The sequence below is a fragment of the Mercenaria mercenaria genome, chromosome 11, assembly GCF_021730395.1.
Source record: "Mercenaria mercenaria strain notata chromosome 11, MADL_Memer_1, whole genome shotgun sequence".
In the NCBI taxonomy this organism is placed as follows: domain Eukaryota; kingdom Metazoa; phylum Mollusca; class Bivalvia; order Venerida; family Veneridae; genus Mercenaria; species Mercenaria mercenaria.
The window spans coordinates 50908139-50931868 of NC_069371.1; the positions used below are offsets into that span (position 1 = coordinate 50908139).

Sequence of the window (23730 nt, forward strand, 5' to 3'; positions counted from 1 at the left end):
TGAAATATGACTTTGTGCAAAGACTACAAGGAACGGAGATAACAATAATATCTCAAGAGATTTTCGTGAACGATCCCCTAACCAGAGTACAAAATTTAAAGGTAAATATAGAATAGATATTCAGAATTGTTGGCATCGTTTTTGAAACAAACAAACCAACTTTTCAATAACTAGAATTGCTTCCGTTTAGATGACCATCTTTAAATCATCATGTTTTCTCTAGTGTACGCTATTGTTACTGTCTTTGTGTACTTTAAAAAAAATACATGGATGTTTTTGACATTTTCTGTTTTGAATTTTCCAGAAACGTGACGCAAGAATTATCATGACAGCCATGTATGAAGATAAAGCAAGAGAAGTTTTATGTGCGGTAAGTCTTTTAGCTACAGTATAGTTTTGCTAAACGATTGTTCCTTCCGACGTTTCTGAGTACAATCATGTATGGTCTCAATGATAAGAACGACTTGACAATTATCAGTCCAAAGAGCGGGCATTATAGCGTGACTTTTCTGCATAGAAAAAAAAGATCGGCCACAAATGAAGGTCTGAAACTAGATCCAAACCGGCATTATGTGACAAGTAATTATCTGTTGGTGGTCCAATGATGTAGAATGATCTCAGTCCTCTGTTATATCAGAGATAATGACTCTCTAAATCATTTTAATAATCACATGAAAGTCTTTCCATTTCAAAATTCTTTTTCCATGTTTACATTTTAGTTCATTTGAGTATTTTATCTTCGAACCACTGCCGTGGCTACACTATCAGTGCAGTAGCAGTGTTTAATCTTATTGCGTGTAAGTTTTCATGTTCCATGACATTTCATGCTTTTTATGTAAACGTTTTATATGAGAATCCATATTTGCATGCGATGGGGGTTGTTAATCAATAAATTCAAGTGGCACTGACTTTCTTTTAACATTGTATAACCTCAAAATTGACAATTGGCTTTAAATCATTATATTCTCATTGAATTTAGGCATTTTACAACTAAGAAGCTCAAAAACATGTTTAGTTATTACAGTTTTGACAAAGCTAAGCAGTACGTCAAGAACAAAGATTATTTCAATTAAAGAAGGGGGTCGACGGGTCGGTATTACGATAGGATTATTTTTTTGTTTAAAAACAACGAAAAAGACCGAAGCTTTCGAATCCCATTGAGACTTTTCTACCTTGCTTTCTGTGCCAGCAATTTCAATTTCATCGGCAAGCTGAGAAACAGTGTTGAGTTAACGAAAGGATTTTCATCTTTCCGCCTTTCGGATTCTTCGTCGATGACTAGAAGGTGGCGGGCAGAAACGTCTACCATGCATCCCCATACCCCGCATCCCCTTTTTCCAAATTGGTCGGCAGGACCAGTTCTTTAAAAAATGGCAACCATATGGATGATAACCAGTCATATCTTGGTCAGTTTTGGTGATAGAACAATAAAAATGGTATCAAAATGGTGCTGAGGCATTGGCCTTTCAATAGCAGTCTTTGTATTTTAATGAACTAATTTGCATATTCATGAATATTAATAAAAATGTTACAAAATGACAAAATGTATAAGTCCAAGAAAATATGTTTTATGGCTAAGCATTTTATTGAATCGCTGTAGTAGCATACACTGAATTTGGCGTATAAAGCTGAGTTTAGGCTAGTCTTTGTTTCTGTAGGGTAAGGTTGTTATCTATCTATGTTTTTTCACTGAAAAGAGATTGACTTAATCAGATGGCAGATGAAGTTGTGAAAAAAATCGCAATAAAATTATACAAATTGTTTCAGAATCAGAGTGTAATTAAATGTCATTTATAAAAAAAAACAAAGTGATTTTGGATGGCCTATATAATTATATGATCTTCTTTTGCCACTTGCTTTCCATTTTATAAATGATATTTTTAAAGCAACACATTATTCATAACAGCTAACCAACAAGAGAGCAAATATGCTATAGTAGATAACATTAAAGTGAAAATACAGTAAGTCACATCTTAATCAAGAAGTGCAAAATGTAATTCTTGTAACACTGCTGCATAAAATTATTTTCAGACATTTCATCATTATTTTAGATTAAGATTTTAACCAATCCGTTTAATTTTACTATAACAGAACACTGTTTAAGCTGTTTAAGCTAGTGCTAGGGGCGTGAGGGCAGTTTGACATTTCACTACATCTAATGAACAGACACAATCAAATTAAGGCAGCTATTATTTTGCTTAGTTGTGTTCTTATGCCCATTTTAATTGGAATGATTACGATCATTCGCCTGTAATGTTTTAAAGCGCACGTAGTACGTAGTTAAACCTATGGATTTTAATCGTTGAAAACCCAGTAACTGATATACTCATTGTTAGGTCACTGAGAAATCTTCTCTTTATCTGTTTGATATATACATTATACGACTCATTTGCAATGATTATTGCGTCTCATTTCCTGACCATGTGTTATTTACTGTAAATTAATTGACACATATTTAATATTGAGTACAGTTCACTTAAAAACCCCGATTTTGATGCTTTTTACTATTAAAAGATCAAGAAAGCCTTACTATTTCCTGCATTGACAACATGAAGTGATTCTTGTTCGTTTTGACGTCATTTGTAACACAGCTATACCATGAGTTCATTGGTATATAATAACATATGTTCAGTTTTCAAAGATTTGCCCTAACATTCCTCTCTCCTGGTTGCCCAACTAAGATGCGGTTATTTAGCATATGTATCAATTTACTAAAACCATATTTTGTCAAAGGAATAATATAAATATAAGCATTATTGTACTAAATTTGTGAAAGATTTTAATTGACAAATATATATTTTGGCGAAATTAATTAGATATGCAAGTTTATGAAATTATTATTACATGTACCTCCATTTACTTATCTCGGATGTACAGCCAAGATTGACTAAAAATGATGAATAGACCATTTCCCCATTCTCTGGTTACATGCAGAGTTATCTGCACATTGTTAACAAAAACGAGGCGCAGACTGCTCGGTATATCGTAATAATCGTTCTTTGTTAAACGATATCTGACAAAATTGAACTTTATTTTTGATCTGTTTTTACTAGACATATATTTCCTGTCGGTCGCTTTCATAATTAAAACTTCATTTCTGTCATATTCATAATCACTCGATCAGATTACGTTGCAAGAGAAAGTAAAAGCCTAAAAATTGGCACTGTATTGCTAATATATACAGTGAGAAGATGTAGTTTGATAAAATGTTTAAAAGGACTGCCATCTGTAATGTGAATTTGTATTGTATACATAATGATTTAATTAATTCTGTTTTTGTGATATCTTGACAGCATGTGGGACAATACGTCTTGATTAACACCAGATTGGCTATCAGCAAGTATTTAATGTAAAGCAGGAAAATGTCTCCAGATGTTTGCCTTTTTGTTTAAAGAACTTTCATTTGTAAGTAATTATATATAGCTGAACAGTGTAGATCAATATAAAGCGATTAAACGAGTGTTAGCGATGCGTTAGTTGAAGAACACTTACGAATTGTATAAAACAGCAATGTTTAGGTGCATCTGCACTTAGAAAATTGTATCATACTCATAGAATAACCAACTCTTTAAGATTTCATTGTAAAAGTCTCAAGTATAGCCTCAAAATATTTAGATTAGTGAGAAACACAATAGCACTCATTTACATCGCTGTAAATTAAAATCATACCGCTTCTCAAATAGCTATTAGCTCAGAAAAAGATGGAAACTACCAAAATTCTTTTGATCAAAATATTCTTGCCGGGTATCAGTTAAGTTTAGTTTATATACGGCGGGTCAGGACAAAACACTGACAAAACACTGACCGGATCACTAAAATCAACAGACTACTGAACAGTCAGTTAACAGACTAGGGGGTACATTTTTGCACATATGGTTTTGTCGTAGGTTTTCAGAGTAGATGTATACTGACTGAAAACTGTGTGGGTATGAAACAGTTTTGTAAGTAATATGTATATGCGTATATGGTTTTGTCGCAGGCTTACAGGGTAGGCTTGTACGGACCAAAGATTGTGTGGGTTTTTGTTGGCTGGTATTCTTCCCACTTCTGGAGAGTAAACTTGGACAACGTCAAATGCTTGGAACATGAAATGGATCTAGCAGCTGAAGGATCATTTATCACAGGACCAGTTTTTCAGAATCCAGTAGAGGAACGCGGATTCGCAAACCTCACAGGTAATTTATGGTTTTGCTATACAATTACGACTTTGCATTATAATACGGAATAGAAGAGTGTTACAAGTAAAGATTTTATTTGCAGTTATGTCGAGATTTGTTTTAGGGTGGCATGTTTTCAGTCATGCTCTTTATCAGAATTATATCTATTTATGAAACCTCTTTAAGTCAATATGAAGTAATGTAGTGTCAACTTATAGTCACCTGCTGTAATATATTCCAGCTGAGTAAAAACAGTCTGTTAGAGAAGCTCTTTTTAGATTCCACAGCACTATGAACCATTGGCAGTACATGAATTACATATTGCTTTGAGACGGACACTAAATGTGACGAATAATGCCAATCGAGACGAAGCTGAGCTTGATAGAATTTCTCCGAATGCTAATAAGTTTGCTGATCAATTACAAGAAATGCGACATTTGCTTTGAGTGTTTATGATTACAGGCCTAGTTTTAAATGTTTGACTAAGAAATTCTATTTCTAATTTTTTATTTCTAGCAAAGGAATTTGATTATCTGTACCACCACCATAAAACCTATACTCCCGAAATGAAGCAGTATGACATTGTGGCTCACCATTGCTATGATAGTATTTGGGTGTCGGCAATTGCATTAAATTGTACCATCCGAAAACTTAAAGAAATAGGTAAGTGATCAAATACATATATATTTTCCGAGTCAAAGATAATATCGTTTTGCATATTTCTTCGATAACAATACTAGTTTTTTTTTTTCAAAAAAAATCTTCTTTTTTTTTTAATTTAAAGATAGAAAATAAGCCTAAAAATTTAAATTTCAAGTTTATGGCAAAATTCTGTTCTTTCACATACAATTTCTAAAAATGAAAATGTCCCATCAGGTTCAATTTACTGCAGAAATTAATTGTCTCGAGGAAGCAGACAAAACTTTAAAACCGTTAAACCAAGATTCCATATTTATCCGTGATGAATTTATCTATTACCTTAACAAACAAATGTACATTTTTCAGGTCATCCTAAAACTCTCGATATGTTTACATACACTGATTCCAACATAAACGATATCATTTTCGAATGCATGGGAAACACTTCAATGACTGGGGTCTCTGGGGAGATTGTATTCACGACCGGTGCAGACCCTAATAAAATTGTAAAAATGGAGAGGATTCAAGGTATGTTTGGTTGCCAGTGTAAGGAAAACACGTTTTTCTGTGCGAGTTGTTTTTGTTTGTTTGTTGTTGATGTTGTTGTTGTTGCTGTTGTTGTTGTTTTTAAAGAACAGGTGTTCATAATGACCAAAGAAAATATGTTGAAAAGGAAGATTTAGGTTCATAGTGCCCAATGAAAGACATGATTGTGTGCATCATTGTTTTTCTAATTGCTAAAGTTTGACAAGTAAATTTCAGCACAGCTAAAGATCAAGTAAATGGATATGTGTTTATAATTGTCACAGGATAAATGTTAAAAATGAAAAATTGTTCCTCTCAACGAAATCTTTAATCCAGACAGAGAACGAGAACTGATTGGTCACTACAGACAAGACAAGTATCCAAATGGTTACTTTGAATGGATAGAAGATGCTATTAAATGGAAGGGTAAGTTAAAGTTAATTAAAAGAACTTTTAAAATAAACATGACTTTTATTGTATGAATATAACCAATGCCAGTCTTTCACTAAAGCACTGCATCTTTCGATGTAGAAAATCCTCATCAACTGCTGTGTTTTTACAAAATGTATGAATTAATTGTGTATGTAGAGCTACATTCATAATTAAATGTTATACCGTACAGTTGTTTCTATGAGGAACATTAGCTTGTTACTTCCCTTGAAAGGTTATATGATAAAGCACAAGGATAACCAAATATTACATTGGTCCCTTTCAGCTGGATTTCTCTGACTTTTTTGTTAATATAACCATCCAAGATGTTGCGGTTGGTCAAAATAAATATGCTTTTTTTGTGTAGGTTTCTAAATAAGAATGATTATTCAAACTATATTTAGCAGAAGGCCACTAAAAGAAAACCTGTCCTTAATCATTTTCCAATCCAATGAAATTTAGCAAAGATATTGCTTTCGAAAATTACAAATAAGTCAACGATAAAAACAGAGGAAGGACCAACCTACTTCTTAGACATAATCAGGGGAAGTAACTGACATATGTTCCGTATTGTAATTCATAGTTTATACACATAATAGAAATCGTTCATATTTCAAAATATGAAATATGTTTTCTAGAATACCTTTAAATATTGATATTACCATATTAATTTTATTTTATGCTCTTCAGTGAAATACTGAAATTTATCAGTGAAATAAAATTGATATTTTCACTGTTTCAGTTAAAATAACATTATTATTTAATTTTTCACTGGTACGAAACTTCATTTTAATTGTCACATAGCACAACACAAACACGACACAACACGAACACGACACGAAACGAGTCTATACATTTTTGATGTTTATTTACACAGTAGAATATTTCGTACATAACTTTCATTGTTCATTTTGTAACTTCTTAAGTCTTAACAAATGTCATATCTAAAGCCTAACTTAATCTTAATATCTACGAGACCCATTTCCTAGGTCTCAGTCCAGCCGGACCCCTAAGCCCTCCTGACTCGAGATAACTAGACATCAATATATAGTAATTCTCTAAGATCAGTTGACAATTTGACGTATAAAACGTGTGGGTTTGATATAATAAACAATTACATAAATGCACCAACAATATATCAACTTGACAGGTGTGTAGCTGGTGTACTGTCTAACCTAACTGATTATTTTACACTCGTTACCCACCGAAAGGAAAAAATTGAATTACAAATTTAAATTTTTTTAGACATGAAGTACTATCTCTCGCCTTACAGTATGACATGTAGAATGATATTTAATATGATCAAGAACATTAGAATACTATCTGAAGGAATGATATTAAAGAACAGTGTTAAAGAAAAAATCTTAAGTCATTTATACAATTAATGATAAACAAGAACAAAGGAGAATAGTATTTAAAACTAAACAATTTTCACATTTCATAGAAAGTCTTTTTTAATTCTATTTCGGCCTTTGTAGTGGCACTTCTCCTTTCTTCCTCCAAAACTTTTTCTTTAACCCGTGTTACATCCATATTTCACAAAACCAATAACTGTAAAATAAAGCAAAACACAGGTGAGCTTCTTTTAGAACATATGCTAGTTAAGAGTTAGGAAAATGATAAAATTCGTTTAGCAACATTGCTAAATTGCCTGTAATTATTGTCGCGTGTAAAAATATTTATCATGATATTTAAATTTCACTTATTTATACAAATATTTTATTCAGCATATTAATCTTACTTTCGAAATATTTTGATATTTGACTACAGATCTTAAATAAATAGTGAAATCGATATGTAATGACCAAAATGTATGAATAATGTATTGATAAATAGAAAGAGAGAGAAGATAATTAGTTTTTTTAGTGTTCTGTAATTTCACAGCTGGACCATTTTCTTCGCCAAACTTCACAGGCTCACAGCTTGCAGTCCACTTTCGCCATTGTCGCTTGGTTTCGCCATCTTTCTACACATTTGTCCTTTGGTTCCGACATTCTTATACAGCGTAACGCATCACCATCAGTCTCAGTAGCTAAAAGTCATAGGCCGTAACGTTGTACCGCACTATCCAAGTTTATGATGTTCATCCATCTAATTTCATTTGCTAACTTCTGAAATTATCTAGAGTTCTCAAAGTTATAATATTATTGTTTCATAAACGAAATGTTCAATATTTCAGATGCATTTTCTAGAGTTCTCCAAGTTATAATATTATTGTTTCATTAACGAAATGTTCAATATTTCAATGACCTCCGAAAATACTTTGTTATTCATTGTTCCCATTTGTCATAAATGACAGTTTATGACAGATAAAATCAAGTCTGCATGTTTACAAATTGTCATAATACAAAATGCAAATGTCATCATTTTGCTTTGACAGGTACTTCTCGATATGTAACCGTTAGGTATAATTAGTTTCCCTTTGGCTATTACATAATGACAGTCCACAATACGACAAGACTTATAATGTTGACTTGGAATACACTTTTTCACATGCTAATTTGACAGTTTGTTGGTATTTTATTTCGGACAGTTCGTATTTTATTCAAGGCAGTTCGTTCGTACTTTCTTTTCATAAGTGGTATCTGTACTTCGAATAAACCGTTATGTTACCGAAAACCTTACTTCTTTGTACTTTGTTTTGCAAGCTATGTCCTACGTTTTACATTATTCGAAAAATAAAGATATCAGCCAAAATATGTTTCTAACAAAAAGCAAAACATGTTCTCAACATAAAAATATACTTTTTTAAAAATGTATAAGATAGCTATAAAATTCTACAAAATAAAGCATTTAGTCATTTCCAAATATAAACAGACATACATACAAAACCAACACCAATATATAAACAGAATAACTGGTAATAATTTCTTCCAGGATTATATTTACACAATGTAACCTTTCTAGATGATTAAACAGAAATATTATGTCGTCCGCGAGAAAAATATATATTTTCCGGCAAAATACCCTGCTTAAAAACCATGAAAGGTAACCTAAAAGTAACAGCACATTCGACTGTTTTTGCAACTCTTTGACAAAAATACTACATCAGGTCTCATAAAACAAAAAGCTGTTGAACTTGATTTATCAGGTACACACACGTACCTCATAATGCAATATATGCATCGATTTCACGCTATGGTAGTAAGATTCCGACTAAATATTTCGGAAGACAGTATCTGTGTCTGTATAATAGTATACATCTTACAAACAACTGGGATCACAACTTCCAGTCTCACAACACAATATCAAGTAACTCTAATTATCTCACAATATATATAAATTCAACCTTACTGGAATCCACATGTTCCAGCGAAAATATCAAGTCATTTTTACGTAATAAACATATTCTTGTGCCATTTAAGGCTTCAAAATATTTCCAGCACAACAGACCAACCTTATAATTTACTGAGACCTGAAGTAACCATATTTTAGTATCATAACCATGTACACATTTATTCAGCAATGACACTTTAACCCAACAATGCATTATCATGCATAAAACATCTTAAACACGAATTTCACGTATTTAACTACTTTTCAGCCGTTCCTTGTATTTTCACATATATTAGTGATGAAATATTACCCATAACCTCAACAGAAACTATTTACAACTCATTTTGCGCATATCTATGACTATACACAAGTTTCATAGGACAATCCATCTTCCTTCATTTAAACAATTTGTCAATGCGGGAATGCTCAAAACTGTTTAAATGTGGCCATAAGGGAAACAAATATCATATGGAACAAGTAAAATAAACATAATATGACAAGTAACATTTTCGAAAAATAAATATCTTAACATTTGCATTTCCTAATTCAGTCGCTTGAGTATTTTCCTCAATGCATTGTTTCTTACTTTTTACGTTTTTTTTCTATTATTTTACTTTTTTTTAGAATTTTGTTTATAATGAGTTAGGTTTTATCCTTTATAATTGTGTATTTTCTTTTCATGTATAACAATTAATCAAAAATAAATTTACCTTGAAATTTTGTTCAAAAATAGAAACAAAAATTTAATAAAAGAAAAGACTAGCTTGCAAAATTATACAAGAAGATAGGTAAGATGGTAACTTACAGTTTCTCTTCATTCGTCTTGGCAGCGTGTCGTCGTTGGCAGTAGTACTTCGCTTCGTAATGTCGCAACAACCCATCTTGAAATTCGACATCCTGTCTGCGGCTCCAAAAATTGAATGAAATTGTGTCACATAGCACAACACAAACACGACACAACACGAACACGACACGAAACGAGTCTATACATTTTTGATGTTTATTTACACAGTAGAATATTTCGTACATAACTTTCATAATTCATTTTGTAACTTCTTAAGTCTTAACAAATGTCATATCTAAAGCCTAACTTAATCTTAATATCTACGAGACCCATTTCCTAGGTCTCAGTCCAGCCGGACCCCTAAGCCCTCCTGACTCGAGATAACTAGACATCAATATATAGTAATTCTCTAAGATCAGTTGACAATTTGACGTATAAAACGTGTGGGTTTGATATAATAAACAATTACATAAATGCACCAACAATATATCAACTTGACAGGTGTGTAGCTGGTGTACTGTCTAACCTAACTGATTATTTTACATAATGCGAAATAATATTAATTATAAATGATAGAAAATTCCTTGCAAAATATTCTTGAGTAAAGGTAAAGATGTATAAAAATAATAAAAGGCTCATGAATATTTATATCTACACTCAGGAAAATCAGGAAACATAATAGAACTATTTATAGTTTTCTACAAAGGGGTCCGGCACATAAGTGGATTAAGTTTAATGGCTTATTTTTGAATCCTAGAGTCATAATTATGAAAAAAAATCATACTAATATAACTACTCCATAGACAAGGGTTTTTACCCCGTAGAAGCTATGTTTTCAACTACTTTCTTTACATGGCCAGGAAAAAAATATTATCAGCTATTTTCCCATTCAAACATTGCATTCAGTTATTCAAATCAATCAACTTTTAAAATTACATCAACATATTTTCATATATTTATCTGTTTTCCGACAATTCGACCTCATACCGAACAATACACAGAGCGAATGCGAAGTCTAACAACATCGCGTAACAACGAATAAAGATAAATGCAGTCAGTAAAATCAACGTTCTGGACCATTCGCGAACAAAACAACTATTGCAATATGAGTTTTAACTAAAAACTACAAACTAACCGCCAAAGTTGTATTTACATAGCACCAACATCGGCCATAATCCTTGTTTCAAACTTTTTTTCTTTCTAAAATATTTTACCGCTACCATTTTGCTTCGTACGTCATATGTTTGCACATACGCGCTCTGATTGGCTCACTATTTTTACCTGTCCAATCGGCGACTAATTGTATTACGGGTTTTTCCAGAGTCGCGTGATATGTAATTTGACAGCTACTTTGATCAAATGAAAATAATAAGGTGTTGGAGACAACCTTGGCTTTACAGGAATTGAATTTTGCTGGTTAGATTATTGTTTTTATTCACCATTTGTATTGCAATGGTTGCTTTGTCCGCGGAAGGTCTAGAATGTTGTCTTTACTGACTGCGTATAGCTTGATATGTTGTTACGCGATGTTGTTAGACTTCGCATTCGCTCTGTGTATTGTTCGGTATGATGTCGAATTGTCGAAAAACAGTTAAATATATGACAATATGTTGAGGTAATTTTAAAAGTTGATTGATTTGAATAACTGAATGCAATGTTTGAATGGGAAAATAGCTGATAATATTTTTTTCCTGGCCATGTAAAAAAGTATATGAAAACATAGCTTCTGCGGGGTAAAAACCCTTGTCTATGGAGTAGTTATATTAGTATGATTTTTTTCATAATTATAACTCTAGGATTCAAAAATAAGTCATTAAACTTAATCCACTTATGTGCCGGACCCCTTTGGTTTTCTACAAAGACACCCTGACGTCACGATATTATGACGTCATGACGCGATGCACAAGACATTGCGCGGACAAACTGGATATAATTTGGTAAAACTATTAAAATGCATAAAATAAATAGAAAATTTGTTTGTTTCAGTGTAAGATTGAAATATATTTCACTCGTGAACACCATAATTTACATTTTTTAATTTTACAATATTGCATTATACTGTTCACTCGGTGATATATATTTCGATCTTACACTAAAACAAACAAATATCCTGTATGTATATATTTACGTAAACACTTCAATAATGAATATTCTGCTGGACTGTTACTCACAATTGTAATGTAACTTGATAGAAACAAAGAAATATTGCGTCTAAAATTATTATTTTCTTATGCTTATATTGAGACTGTTTCTTATTACATTACGATATTTTTGTGCAAAATCAATATAATATCAATTAATCTACATGTAATGTAAGTCCAGTTTATGAAATATAATAACAGCAATTAAGTACATGTACATGCTATATTACACCTTATTACGGCGAATTGTCTATTTTAGTATATGACAACGATATTACATATGAAGTAATTCCTGACCTCCTTTGTTTGTCAATTACTCACGTAGAACAGAGTAATTACTTACAGGCCAGGGATCTACTCTAGGAAACAATACAATGTCAACTATCCATCTTTTTAGAACTAAAATACCATAATGAAAACTGTTATTCTGTATATTTAAGACGGCAATATTCCACGTGATTCTACCTATGTTACACAAAAGGAAGTTAAGATACCATGGTCCCTCTACATACCAGTTTCAGTATTATCCGGAGTTGGCATCTGTCTGGCAGTCTCATTCTTCGCATTTAACGTTATATACCGACAAAACAGGTATGTTATATACTGACAAAACAGGTACTTTATACACCGGTCAAACTGGTACGCTGAACAAAACTCGACAAGCTGTATACTGACATAACAGATAAGTTGTATATCGACATTACAGATAAATTGTATGACAACAAAAGAGGTAAGCTATTTACCAGCAAAACAGTACATTATATGCCGACAAAACAGATACAGTATAAACCGTCAAAACAGATGCGTTATACTTCGGCAAAACAGGTAAAGAAAACTCTGTATCTGTAAGTGATTTTGTCTATCATGGTCTTCTTAGCATGTATAAACTCCTCGTACAACTTGTAGACAATTTAGCTCTACATCAAGCTAAAACAATGCTAGTAAACTACCTAGTTTTGCGTAGTGTTGCATGTTTGATAAGATATCTGAGACTGAGAAAACTAATTTGAGTTAAATGTTAATCAACATACATATATTAAAATTGTATTTGTTGAAATTTATGGGACTGCATTGAAAAGAAACTTCCCATGAACATTTTTATGATTTAAGACAATGCTGTTAAATCCAATGAAGGGAATTTCATGTTCACATGTAACTTGATACAGTGTAAGATGAAATAAACTGAAAAGTGCAAAATAATGTTGATTTTTTTTCAAGACAATGTAAAATTAACTGGCATAATGAACACATACGAGACAATGAGTAGTATGTATTTAAAAGGATGCAACATTAATTACTTTTATATCCTTTTTCAGACCATGCTATTATAAGCAGCATGAAATGCATTCAGTGATAGCTCTAGCTGAACCTGTTGAACGTGTATGGAATCTAGTATTTCAATATATTTTATTGTATATTTGTATCACAGAATTGTGAAGCTTTCCTCGCCTAATATCAACAATGTCATACTTCTTGGCTGCGTTCTTTGCTACTCTTCTGTCTTCTTTAAAACAACAGAAGTGGAAAGTGTTACGATTTGCTGGGTAAGTGTATTTCTTCATTAAAACGTTACATATTCTAAGAAACTAAGGCTTTAGCTTTGATTTTTGTATGCTCTATATTTCTTGTGAGAAAACAGAAACCTTCTTCAAAGATTAATTAACTGTAGTCGCTTAGGAAAATGTTTGAAAATCCTGTCCGACATTAACATTAGCATTATTTACTGCAATTCAAATGTTTGGCGCTATCAAGTTTAAGTCTTAGCTTTCCAGGCTTAGAAAATGTTTGCAGATTTATAAAGACGTAACGTCAGATCTTACAGATTATTAGCGTAACGCCAAAAACGATTACAATAGTCGTTTATATACGTAAGAAAATAAATCTGATAATACACAGGTCGCCGAGGCTAGAATTACTTTTTTTATATTTGGTTTAAAATGGCTCTTGGCAAAATACTTCCGGATGTAGTTTTTAAAATGCTTATAAATCCTTTTTACATCATAACATCGCCTTCTTGTATGATGTTACAGATTGAAATTTTAAATATATTTGTACATACAGTGTTAAACTGATTCAGTATTGTTTTATTTTCTGGTTTTTGGGATCATGGAATCCATTCAACATACGGGTAATAGAGTTCCGCTTAAGCCGGTGCTAGGGGGCGTGAGAGTTGTTGCAATATTTCATTACCTCTCATGAACAGACGCAATCAAACCGAGTCTGTTATTATTCTTCTTGGTTGCATTCTTTGCTTCCAAAGGATCTTTTTACAGATTTTATCAACCAAAATTGAATCGTCGATCATTAGCTCACAAGTAGTTAAATATTCATAAACAGGACAAAAATCCTGCTTTAGTGATGTTCTGTTCTTATAATGAAACTTTCTGATTTATGAATTTGTTACATATTATATACATGAATGTTTCTGTGTTTCTTTGTGCGAGATCGAAAAACTACCAAAAGTTTATGACGACATTATTCGATTTATTAAACTTTTGGTGTCACGATAATAAATATGTATTATAAAAAAACTCAAATAATTTTGTAACACTACACGCCTCTTTGTAGGTTGCATTAGATTAAGAAAGTCAGCAGTTTTTTAACACACACGGGTTTATTTACAAGATGAACTTTAGTAAGGATCGATCCAGGTATAAATACATCAGCTTTTTAAACAATGTTTGTCCCACGCCAAACTTTTAAATAATTTATACTTCTAAGCCTAAAAGTTCTATGTTATAATAACTAACAACCCTTTCTAAATCTTCCATATTCCTTAACCCTCTCTCTTACCCGATCTTATGCCGTTCAATTATCCTATTCCATTTTTGTAAATCATTTCTAATTCTATCCTCATGATCCCCTTCTCTTTTCCTAGTTCAGTCTTTTTGAATATTTTTAAGCATCTTTCCTGAGTGTTTGAGTGTGTGTAGGAATTCCTATGCACAGTTACGGCAAATCAGTCACATCAGACAATATATAACCACAAACGCAACCAAATATCTAATCAACTCTCTTGTTACATCACGTTTGGATTATTGCAACTCTCTTCTATATGGAATTCCAAAACAGTCAATGAACAAACTGCAATATGTCCAAAACACGGCAGCTATAATCGTAACCAGAACATCCAGATACGACGATATAACGCCTGTGCTGCGTGAACTCCATAGGCTTCCTGTGCAATGTAGGGTAGAATACAAAATTATAACACATACATATAAGGCACTCAAAGATCAATCATCAGCTTATGTAGTGAGCATGTTAGAAATATATACACCATCCAGAAATCTGATATCGCAGAATAATGCATTAAAACTAGTGGTGCCCAAATGTCGAACAATGCGATTTGGTGACAGGAGCTTTCAGACAGCAGCTGCGAGGTTATGGAATGCCCTCCCATCTGGCAAAAGAGGGTAAGACCTTGCAAAGTTTCAAAAAGCGCTAAAGACGTATTATTTCATACAATTCTTTGGGAACTAATCTCACTGATTACCTGATTAATAATGTAGGTACTTTGCCGGCCAATTAATTACTTTAATTAAGAACTCTAGTGTGACAGAATAATGTTAGCGGTTTTTTTTCTGTGGGATGTATCATAGATGTTCTCCGGACCGTTTAGGTAGGGATTGACCCAATAATCCGGGACGGTTTGCATGCTGTGATGCATTTCGCAGACATCATACAGGTTAATCCTGTCTGTTCAAAATGTAAGATATCTTCTGTTCTATTCTGCTTAACCTGTGTCTTCGATAGGTCAGTTAATGTTTTACGATATTGTATTTTTGTTTCATGTTTTGATCTGCCTACCTTCAATTTAATATGCTTGGTATCTTATTACCGTAATGTAATTTTAAGTTTTTCTATAATAGTTCAATTACCATTTTTTATTGAACATTATATAAATGTTTTTATGTAAAGCACTTTTGAACGTATTGTTATATGAAAAGAGTGCTATATAAATGTGGTATATAATAATAATAATAATTTCTACTTTTTTTCAAATACTGCACCGCAATAACATGTTTACAATCATTTCAAAATATTCATAGCATTTTCAAAAACATGCCAATCAAAACAGTCATTATGTACTCATATAACAGTAAACCAATCATCATTGGGTATTTTTGTAAATAAATGACTGGAACTGGAACAAACAAAATAATTAAGTTCGAATCTGATACAAAACATTCGACTGTGATTCACTTCGCTCGCTAAGTTGTAAACAACAAATATATGCTGACCAGGTAAACAAATTAATTAGCATTCCTGACCAATTAGTGAAAATTCCATCCATCGAAAACAATAACAAAATAATTAGGTAAAACCAAATCAGTATCTGTTTCTTTCTATTTCATATTTTGCAATTGTTTTAACCAGTTTTTGTATTTGATATTTCTTCCCATATTTTGCACTGTGAAATTATCGGACAGATTTCACTATAATGTTTAAAAAAATCATTGAAAAAAATTTGAAACAAAAGTTTGTTTTCGACGGATTTTTGTTGTTTTGATATTCATTGGCATTATTTGCAAATCAAAGAACAATATATTAGCAACTTTTTCATAAATCTGAATATCAAATAAACACACGCCAAATCATTAAACATTGTCACGAAAACTAATTACAGAGGAGTTTTGTGTAATAAAAACCATTGTTATTAGTTCTGTGCTGTAAAAGAATCTTATTTTATTAGCTATCACATCAGCAGCCTTGAAATGTCGTGGAGTGGCTGTAAAGAGTCTCCCTCTACTTGGACTCGGTGTTGGTCGTTTCCTTCAGTTCTGCTGTTGTCATTATAACAAAATTCCGCTTAAGTTAGTGTTACGGGGCCTGGGGGCGTTGTGTATTTTATTTCCTCTCATGAACAGTCTCAATCAAACTGAGTCTGCTATTGTGTTTTTCGGCTGCGGTCTACTTCCAAAGGATCTTTTCCAACATTTTATTGTTGTTATATATCAGAGTCGTAAGATCTTATTAACGCCGTGCTGTAAGTTCATGAATTCCGTAATTCTTTGGAGAGGACAACTGTATGCGAAAACTATCTGGATATTTCTTTCTCCATACTTTAATGTCTAGTTCCTTGTAACAGTCACATACATTTGATCACTGAAAATAACTTTGCACAAAATTTCCATCTTAGCTTACCCCTGCACCATTCCACCCTCTTAACCCTGTTTTTAGGACGGGGTCACTCCAGCTATTTTCCTTACTTAGCGTTTCTTGTAATACATTTTATGCAAATGTCGCTACATTTTTCTTTTTGACACGTTAACTTTGAAATTCCTATTATATTCTGATGTAATATACACTTATATAGATGATCGCTGGCCTCTTACAATTCTGTTCGATGTCCTGCAGCTTCTGGCGTCCATTTTCCTTGGCTTTCGCGTGTTTTGGTCCGTTTTCCTCGTTTCCACGAACTTCAGATCTTTTCAAAAATAGAAGATTCCTCTCTAAGAATCTGGCAATTTCTACCTTTTTCATTCCTTTTGAATCACATAATAAATTATATCTGTTTGTGCTCATTGACATTCCTTGCGTTGAGAACTCCATTTATTTGTTTCATCAAGTTGTTTTACATTTGACTACGTCATCACTGACATCATCAACTCAAGAGCATTTGAGTTCAAAAGGGGCCGCAACCAATTTGGAAAATCAATACAGATGTTGCAATGTAAGTGTGAAGGTTGTAAAACATGGTTTTAAATAATTCAAGATGGCAGAAATGTTAGCTTGCTGTGTCAGATTTTAGTGAGAAGTTTATGAAGTAAAAGATGCTTTAATAATGTCAATTATATAGCCAAAATGTGTTTCGATCCGGTGTCAAATTATTGCAAAGAAATGAAAAAAAAAATTACATATTCTTGCAGGGGAACATTGCTCCTGATATAACCTCAAAGTTTCATAACAATCCAACGAAAAATAGAACCAAAATTTAAACTTTAAATTTGAGAATAAAATTGGCTGAAAATTCCAAGAAAAAAAAAGAAAAAAAAAGTCCTATTACCACTTTTCGGTTTGTTCAGAAAAACTATGATAGTTTTATATGGCATTTCAATTTAAGCATAGTTTCATTTAAGAAAATATGGGTAATAAAATTCAAGCTTTGATTCAATTAGTCGTAGACTAGTTAATTGACCTAATTTAGTACGCATGATCTTCATCAATTAACCTTTAAAACAAAGCTCATAAACGGTTCATGGTACTACCCATTTTCCCTTCAAATATGAACTTGTTCCTAATTTTCGAACACAAAAGTTCACAAGTTGTTCAAAGGAGTCATCTGTTATCCTATAAATGTGTATTTTTCCATATATTTCAGACACAAAAACTCTTCTTCAGTCTCGGATTCACGGTGACGTTTGGCGGGTTGTTCTCGAAGACTTGGAGAGTTTACCGTATTTTTACAAATAAAAAACTTCTTAAACGGGTAATTATGTGTAAAGGTTCATGTATTATACTTAATTTAACTCAGAATTCATATAGATCTTGAAAGTCATTCACTGCGTCCGTACTCATCCGTACTCGTAATGTGTTCCTACTCGAAATAACTTGAAAATGTAAAGTTATTATTTTTGAAATTGTGCTTATGTTTACCAAAGTACATGTAATATGCAAAAATATGGGTAATGTCATGTCTTAACGAAAAATAAAGAAAATGTTTAAAAATCTTCAGTACATGTTTTGGTAGTGTTGCTGATTTGTGGGCACCGGTTATGGATATTTAGAAATATTTACCGTCTCCAAGAACAACAGAATGGTAAATAGAAAAAAAGTTGTACCGGAAATCGCAGAGTCATCACCTTCGGTCTTGGTCACAAACATCCCTGCGGGCTTCTGCAGACGTTAATACAAAAAAACGTGTCCCTACATTCAAATTATATGTTTTCTGTTTCAAGGTATATAACGGGACCCCGTGGCCGGGCTGATTAGGTCAATGGCTTCACTTTTCTAGATTCAATATATATACTGGAATCATTTTGTGGCTTCCTGAAAGTGATAAGTTCCATCTAGTTACCAGATAGTGCAGTGAGTCATGCATGAAATGACACTTGACCCTTACTCCTTATTTATACTAGATGAAAGGTCACCTTTTTTACCTTCTATCCGTGTGCCTTAGAATGAAAGTAACAAGAATCACTGTCAAAGTTTAGGTAAAAAAAAACAATGGTAGCTGAACTAAGATTAAGTTGTTTCAGATAAGAATTTCATCCTTATACTTTTATCATTACGAAGTTTAATCTCAGACCAATATCTTTATTTGTCATATCAAATCATTTTAAAGTGAAGTGAACGTAAAGGCAACTGAGCTTATCCTTTTGAAATTACCAAGTGTTTTCGGGTAATATTGTTTTAAAACTTTATATTAATTTTGTGAAACTTTATTCCATTACAGACAATAAAGGACTACCAGTTACTTGCTATAATCGGTGGTTTCGTGGGCGTTGTTGTGGCGGTGATGATTTTGTGGGCAATCTTTGCTCAACATAGAGTTATAGTGAACTATCTTGACAAACAAGTAAGTAATTAATATAACCAGGATATGTGATATTCTCTATACGGTTAATGAAAAAAAAAACGGATTGAGCATAGACAATTTAATAGAGCTTCTGTTGTTAAGAATTACAAAATGTATTTGTTCCTTCAAACGATCGGTTCGAAACACTGTATGTGATATTGAATTCAGCCAAGTAATGGAATCCAACTGGCTTGCTCTATGTGTTGCCCGTCATGGCCCGAGATATCCGGGATGGGATGGGCACCCAAAGCCAGAAAATTGCAAATTGACGACAATTATGCCGTTGTTATGTTTACCTGACATCAAAGTGTATACTTTAATTGGACATTCACATATCTTTCCAGACAGAGATTTTATGATATTGTATGTAGAGAGGATATTTATATGTTTCAGTGTTAAAATTGAAATAACTTTCACGAGTGAACACCAGATGCAATAGTTCACGATTGGCATACCGCGAATGAATGTGTGAGATATGGTGTTCATTAACAAGCAAATTTTCTTTTTGTTTCATTTTTTTTTGTCAAAATTTACCTATATCATAGTTTCTTACCAGTTAAAAATATATTTGATATTTTTCACTTTGAAAAAAATCTAGATAAATTTCACTGTATTGGATAATTCACTGAAAAGCATGTAGTTTAGTAATTTGTCTGCAAAATGATATATTTATATCAATTGATTTAAACATTTTGACCTTTGTTGTAGGTTTATATGATAGGAAACGATGCCGAGGTTCATTTGTTTGTGCGAGTTTGTCATTCTGAATATTCAACGTACTTTGGATGGACTTTATATATAATCCAAGGTGCCTTGCTATCGTTCGGGGCCTTCCTTGCATGGGAAACTAGACACGTAAGTAAAACATGAGTGAGTTTATAATCAATCTTAAATGTTAGTTGGCCTGACAAGGATGGCTTTGATCCGTTGCCTATTACATCAACAGTCTTTCAATGTCCTTTGGTGGCCGAAAAATGCCTCTCCATACTGAAAGTCAGCGCTGTTATATTTTCTGGTACTTTTGAATCCATAGAATTTATTTCATCTTTTGAATAGAGATCCGTTTAAACCAGTGTTAGAGGGTGTTGTATATTTCATTACGTACCATGAAAAGACTGAATAAAACCATCGCTATTATTCTTTTGCATATTTGTATTCTTTGCTTCCGACAGATCTACTTCAGATTTTGTATATGACACTTTGCTTTGACATTAGCAAGAAAACTTACAGCTGCAAAGGTGTAAATGAATAAAGATTCAATACGACTGTACTTGAAAAACGTAAAAGGCGCATTCAGAATAGTGTTATATTGCTTTATCAGTACATCGAATATCATAAGTTATCATTTTTATACATACTTAACTCAATGTAACATTTAAGTGACCAAACAATTAGTAAAGATTGCAGTTTTTCAAAAATGTTCATGTAATGGTGTAGTTGAAAATGCATGAAATGGAGAATATGAATAAGTAGTACCTATGGGCTGTAATGAAAAAGTTACTCTCTGATGCTTTATTTTATTGCCTTGTTCTTTTCCGAATTAAAAATTACCTAAATCACCCAGTCGTTGACATATGAAATTTGTCGAGATGTCCCAAACGGAAAACAAACTCTTCATTTGATGATACTTTAATCACCAATGCATAACGATGTACACATCGATATTTGATTAGAATATGTTATATTTACTTATTCGAAGAAAAGAAAATATTTTTGTAGCGACCTTTAATTAGATATTACATATAATGTAAATATTATGCATCATTTCGATTTCATCGATGAACTAGCGTAAAATGTATACAATACAGTCAAACTTGTGTTAAAGACCACCTCTGAACAGAGACCACCTAGCTTTAAAGACCACATGTTTTGTTTCCCATTTTAACATTTACAGTGCATTTTAACCTGTGAATAAAGACCACTTCCCAATAAAGACCACATTTTAGCTCTCCCAAGGGTGGAATTTATAGTCAAGTTTGACTGTATATCATATTTCATTAATTAATGAAGACTTTATTAGACAGACGTCTTAGATTTGGAGCGGCACATTCGTTTAATACTATTCCGATAAATCATAAGAATATCATTAGGTTTGGTATATCATATTTGACAACTAGAACGAGCTAGAAGTTTCATTGTTAAGTTTGATAATACCTGTATGTCCTTTAATCAGTAAGAGCATTAGTCTTAATAAAGGTCTTTTTTTGAGATCCCATATTGCAAACTTAATCTTCATGATATTTATTCCAAGCAGGAAAGACGTCAGAATTAAAGTGAAATAATTTAATTATTTTCCGCAAAAGAATGAGGCCTACACAGCTACAACAAATCAGGTAAACGACCCTATGTTTTTAATTTGCGAAATCTTAATATATTCCGAAGTGATAGAGATTCTAGGCTTCAAATTCATCAATGTAGAAACAACTGGACCTATCATGCACAACTATCTAACTCGGGAAAACAACAATTTATAATTGTGCACTTCAAGTAAGCACTAAATGTTTCTCAGCTACTAGAAAAAAAAATGACACTGTATCTACTCTGGGTGAGCACCTTTGAAAAATTATTCTTACTGACAATATTTAAAAACAATTCTGCATGAATCATTCATATTTTCTGAAGCATTTAAACCTTATTTTTAAATTTTATTTGGAACATTTGTTTTATCCTTTTATTTTTTTTTGAAACACTGTAATTGGCAACTAAAGATAACATATAGTTTTAATTTAATCACACGTGTAATGTTATCTTAAAGAGACAACAAGGAGCGTTGATATTGTTGCAAGTTACCCGATGATAGTGCATAAAGTCAGAAGTGTCTGAACAAGTTGTGTCCTGCCCTTGAAACATATCTGAAAAAAAACTTTCCGTTGCGTTTTACCTCTTCATTATGCTATCCGCGCAGTCTGGTCCGGATCCATGTTGTTCGCTTTCAAAGCCTATTGCAATTAGAGAAACCATTAGCGAACAGCATCGATCCTGACCAGACTGCGAGGATGCGCAGGCTGGTCTGGATCCATGCTGGTCGCAATTGCACTATGTTGGTTTTCTCATGGTGCAGCTCAAATATTTGTTTTTATATGAATTTCTAAACTACAGGTAAAGATCCAAGCTCTGAACGACTCGCACCAGATTGGTTTGTGTTTGTATAACGTAGTTATACTCAGTGCCGTAGGTCTAACCCTTTCCTTACTACTAGTTGACCAAGAAGTGAAGATGTATGGAATAACTTCCGGTTGTCTGATCATCGGAACAACATTAACACAGGCCGTGATTTTTATTCCGAAGGTAGGCACTGTTTGATGATATATAAAGGTTGTGGGGAGAAATGAAGTTTTCAAGTTTTGCCAGTCAAATAAATTTCTAAGTACATTTAAAACAGTATAATTTACGACCACAGCTAGTCCACCATTTATAATATATGGATAAGTGCAAGACAACGAAACAGATGTTTTGAATAGCGAAAAAAATCACATCAGCCGAATGATGTTTGTTTGTTCGTTCGTTTGTTTTGAGTTAAACGCCGTTTTTTATAACAATTGTTCAGTTATAAAACGGCAGGTAGTTAACCTAACCAGTGTTCCTGGATTATGTACCAGTACAAGTGACTGCCGACTTCCCAACATAAATCATAGGTGAAGGGCGAAACATTTCAGACGCAATATATTTTATTGAAACATCACGAAGTACACACGCCTCGCCCGTGGATCGAACTTAGACTCTGCGATCCGTAAATCTGCATTCTCCGTATTGAGCTAATATATGTGTGCGCGTGCGTGCGTGTGTGTGCGTGCGTGTGCAACTACCTATCTTTTTAGATCAAACCGAATATATTTTCACTGACTTATTGATCGCCGTGCATAGCGTTCTTTTTTCTTCGAAGTTATACAGAAACATACATGTTATATGAAACAAATCCCAAATTTTAGTCTCAAATTTAATTGCTCTTCGTAAATTTGGGCGCCTATGAAAAGACAATACGTGCCCTTACAAATATTTCAACAAACTAGAAGTAATCATGTTGGTATCCACAGAACAACACCAGATAATTTCAGGTATTGAATGATTACGTTTGTATTAAAGACAAAAATAATAATATACAATGTTAATCATTTTATTGAAAATATGCCAGTGATCTTCCAGTGAAAACAAAACTGTTTAATAAGAAAACGTGTAGGGTTAACATCTCCACCCTCAAAACAAAAGTGGAATGGAATATTGTAGTATTGGTGTGCAAAGAAACCCATGCAATCCTCC

General features: G+C 32.8%; 1 protein-coding gene across 1 annotated transcript in view; it reads left to right on the forward strand.

The window, feature by feature from the left end:
• The first annotated feature begins 300 nt into the window (after window positions 1–300).
• LOC123531454 (gamma-aminobutyric acid type B receptor subunit 2-like) overlaps window positions 301–23730 on the forward strand; it is a 28337-nt gene continuing 4907 nt past the window's right edge. The window contains exons 1-11 of the mRNA XM_045312430.2: window positions 301–370; window positions 3980–4175; window positions 4674–4820; window positions 5163–5324; window positions 5658–5747; window positions 12392–12542; window positions 13381–13495; window positions 18277–18384; window positions 19351–19473; window positions 20182–20328; window positions 22573–22761. Of these exons, the coding sequence (XP_045168365.2) occupies window positions 326–370; window positions 3980–4175; window positions 4674–4820; window positions 5163–5324; window positions 5658–5747; window positions 12392–12542; window positions 13381–13495; window positions 18277–18384; window positions 19351–19473; window positions 20182–20328; window positions 22573–22761 (1473 nt within the window). The 5' untranslated portion in view covers window positions 301–325. The remainder of the gene's footprint in view (window positions 371–3979; window positions 4176–4673; window positions 4821–5162; window positions 5325–5657; window positions 5748–12391; window positions 12543–13380; window positions 13496–18276; window positions 18385–19350; window positions 19474–20181; window positions 20329–22572; window positions 22762–23730) is intronic.